This window comes from Maylandia zebra, linkage group LG14, assembly GCF_041146795.1.
Source record: "Maylandia zebra isolate NMK-2024a linkage group LG14, Mzebra_GT3a, whole genome shotgun sequence".
In the NCBI taxonomy this organism is placed as follows: domain Eukaryota; kingdom Metazoa; phylum Chordata; class Actinopteri; order Cichliformes; family Cichlidae; genus Maylandia; species Maylandia zebra.
Genome location: NC_135180.1, coordinates 39,509,794 through 39,512,456, shown reverse-complemented (window position 1 = coordinate 39,512,456; position 2,663 = coordinate 39,509,794). Strand labels below are relative to the sequence as shown.

The 2,663-nt window shown below is 47.2% G+C and overlaps 1 protein-coding gene across 2 annotated transcripts in view; it reads right to left on the bottom strand.

Annotated features, from left to right (window-relative positions):
- Nucleotides 1-233: 233 nt before the first annotated feature.
- The window catches only part of rffl (ring finger and FYVE-like domain containing E3 ubiquitin protein ligase), a 12,239-nt gene continuing 9,809 nt past the window's right edge, over nucleotides 234-2,663 (bottom strand). For both annotated transcript variants that reach the window (XM_076873524.1, XM_076873525.1), the window contains exons 6-8: nucleotides 2,533-2,556; nucleotides 2,240-2,449; nucleotides 234-2,092 (exon numbers count right to left, since the gene is read on the bottom strand). In XM_076873524.1, the coding sequence (XP_076729639.1) occupies nucleotides 2,262-2,449; nucleotides 2,533-2,556 (212 nt within the window). In that variant the 3' untranslated portion in view covers nucleotides 234-2,092; nucleotides 2,240-2,261. The remainder of the gene's footprint in view (nucleotides 2,093-2,239; nucleotides 2,450-2,532; nucleotides 2,557-2,663) is intronic.

Here is a 2,663-nt window from a genome sequence, read left to right as displayed (position 1 = left end):
AGGCTTCCTCGCAGCCTGGAAGTACAAGCAGCACACCTGTGCTGCCCCTCGGCAGGCTTCCAGAAATGGACATCAGAGCTGAAGCAGCTGAACTACGTACAGGAAGAAGCACAAATGAAGCTGAATTTGACCTGCGAAGCTTCTTATGTGAAGTCACAAAATAAAGATTCCACCGTAATCAGTTAAATGTTGAGCACCCCTCAATAAACCCAATGAAGCACAGGACACAGAACTCAATGAAAATCAAGTTTTATTAGAATACGATGCAAAGCTCACTCAGAAAAATAAAGCTTCCTGTCGCTCTGTAAAAACGTGTCTCACTGGTAGCTGCAGAAACATTCTGAGTAAATAAAGGTTCCAACACAGAGACAGGTCAACGTGAGGCGGCTAAAGTAAAAACTTAAAGTCTGCAGATCACAGTGTGTCCTTTTAAAAAGCTCGCAGCCAGGGGACTAATGAGGAAACAGCTGGATTAGAGGTTTACATTCCAGCTGTGCTGTTTTCACTGGCCCCGCCTCACCGTGCTCACAGACACAAGGTCCTGTGTAAGTTTCAGCTAGAAGCTCTATAGTGCAGTATGAGCTCCACAGCTGAGCTCGCATGATCCCACTGCACCACAGAGGAAGAAGTTACAGGTTAAAGGCCAGCGAGTAACACCATCTGAATCCAAAATGTTCACAAAGATCAAACACAGTGATTTCACTAGAATAAAAACCTCGGGAAAAGGACAAACCGTCCTCCTGCAAACCTCCTGAAAAACAGTTTAAAATCAACAGTTTAGTGCAAACAAAGTCAACTTAAATCCAAAAAGTCTAAAAGCTCAATAACACACAAACAGTCTTCCTCTGTCTTTAAGGAGTCCCTCATGTTAGCGTTTCAGGGCCTCTGCTGTTTCCAGTAAACCTGTTAATACATTTAAAGCTCCGGCTTCACCCAAACCTCCAGTTTGTGTCGTTTCCAGGCAGAGAGGATGAAGAGCTGGAGGTCCAGGCCAGGAAGAAATCTGACCTCTGAGTCTGCAAGTGCTTACATGCCAACACGCTAGCTGGGAATCGCGGTTTCCCGACTTTGTTCCTTGTGATAAGCACCGACTCTGAATGCTGTCCTGACATTTCTCCACCCAAGTCTGAATCCTTCATCGTGAACTTCTTTGTTGCCCTAAAAATATTCAGAAATGTGAGCGTGTGCACGGACGTCAGGGGAAGCGCCGGCTCCACGTTATGCATTTGGTCCCATCCTTAGAGTTTGTTTAGTTCAGGTGATGTGTGTGCTGCCCCCTGCTGGTTCCTGCTATGATGTCACGTATGTGAAGGTGTACGATTGGACTTTACTGTAAATGGTAATTAGAAGGATACTGGTTTTCATGTTCCTGTGGTTTCCTGTTAGTGACAGTGACTGAGGGTAAATTTAGTGTGAATATGAGACGTGACTGCAGATGTTCCTTCTGTAACAAAAACATCTTTCCAGGTTTAGGCTGCCGTTCAGACAGAAATAGATATTTAAAGGTGGTTCCCTGAGTATTTCCTTAAAAAAACAGTTAATTATGCAAACTATCTGTAAAACAGAAATCTGTCTGAACAGATGGTTCCATGTGAAGAATGCATCATTAACTTCCTGTGTAGGACACATTGAAGCTGCTGTTATTACACTGAAGGCTGAGGGCCGGCTGCTGTTCGCTTCACTTCCTTATTGCAGCGTAAACATGACTGTGATAAGAACGCAGGCCGAGCGTGGACTTGAAGGCACCGCGAGGACTTCCTGGTTGTCATCACCTGCTGCATTGGTAGACTCCTGCCTGGCTGCGCGCAGGCTGACGGCCGCAGGTCAGACCGAGGCGGCGGCAAGGCGATGAAGGCACGGTGGTTTCTCAATCGATTAGTTCACAAATGTGCGGTGAACTCTCCGCAGCGAGAGTTTGTACATTCAGTGTGTGCATCTAAACAGCAGCTCTGAAGGTGGGGTAAGGTCCCGTCTCACCGTCTTCAGACAGGCATACCATTAGAAAAATAAAGTTATCAAAATAAAAGCCCATTCTGTCAAGTTCCCTTCAGAAAGACCTGATTACAGTTTATTGCTTTGGAGGCAGTCGGTCCTACAAAGAAGGGAAAAAACACTTTAAGAAGACTCGTTTAAATCCAGAACAACATCAGACTGTTAAAGCGGCAGCGCCCAGTTTGTTAAACTAGGTCTGGATGCACGCTCTGGGTTAAACTGGTTTGCCAGGTCTGGGTCGGGTTACCTGGGTTCAGCCGCAGCCAGGATCAGGACCGGAAGACGTGGACGGCTCTGACGACGTACTGGCGACACATGGGGCACTCGCTCATTCTCTTTCCACACTTGGTGCAGGTGACCATGTGACCGCACTCCAGCAGCACGCAGTCGATGGGGGAGTCCATACAGATCTTACAGAGGTTCTCCTCCAGACCTCCGGTGCCGACACCGCCCGATTCTGGAGACGAAGGAGCGACAACCGCTTCTTTAATAACAGCATGTAAACACGACATCAGCGTTACTCGGTGTGATCAGACTCACCTGAAGCGTTCACAGCGTTGGCAGCTGAAAGCAAAACAGAAACACAAGAAAGCTGTTTCAAAAGTGTTTGAAGAACGGAGGCCTGTGTGCAGCATCCTCTCTAAACCGAGAGGACGTCCGCTCGTGAGGAA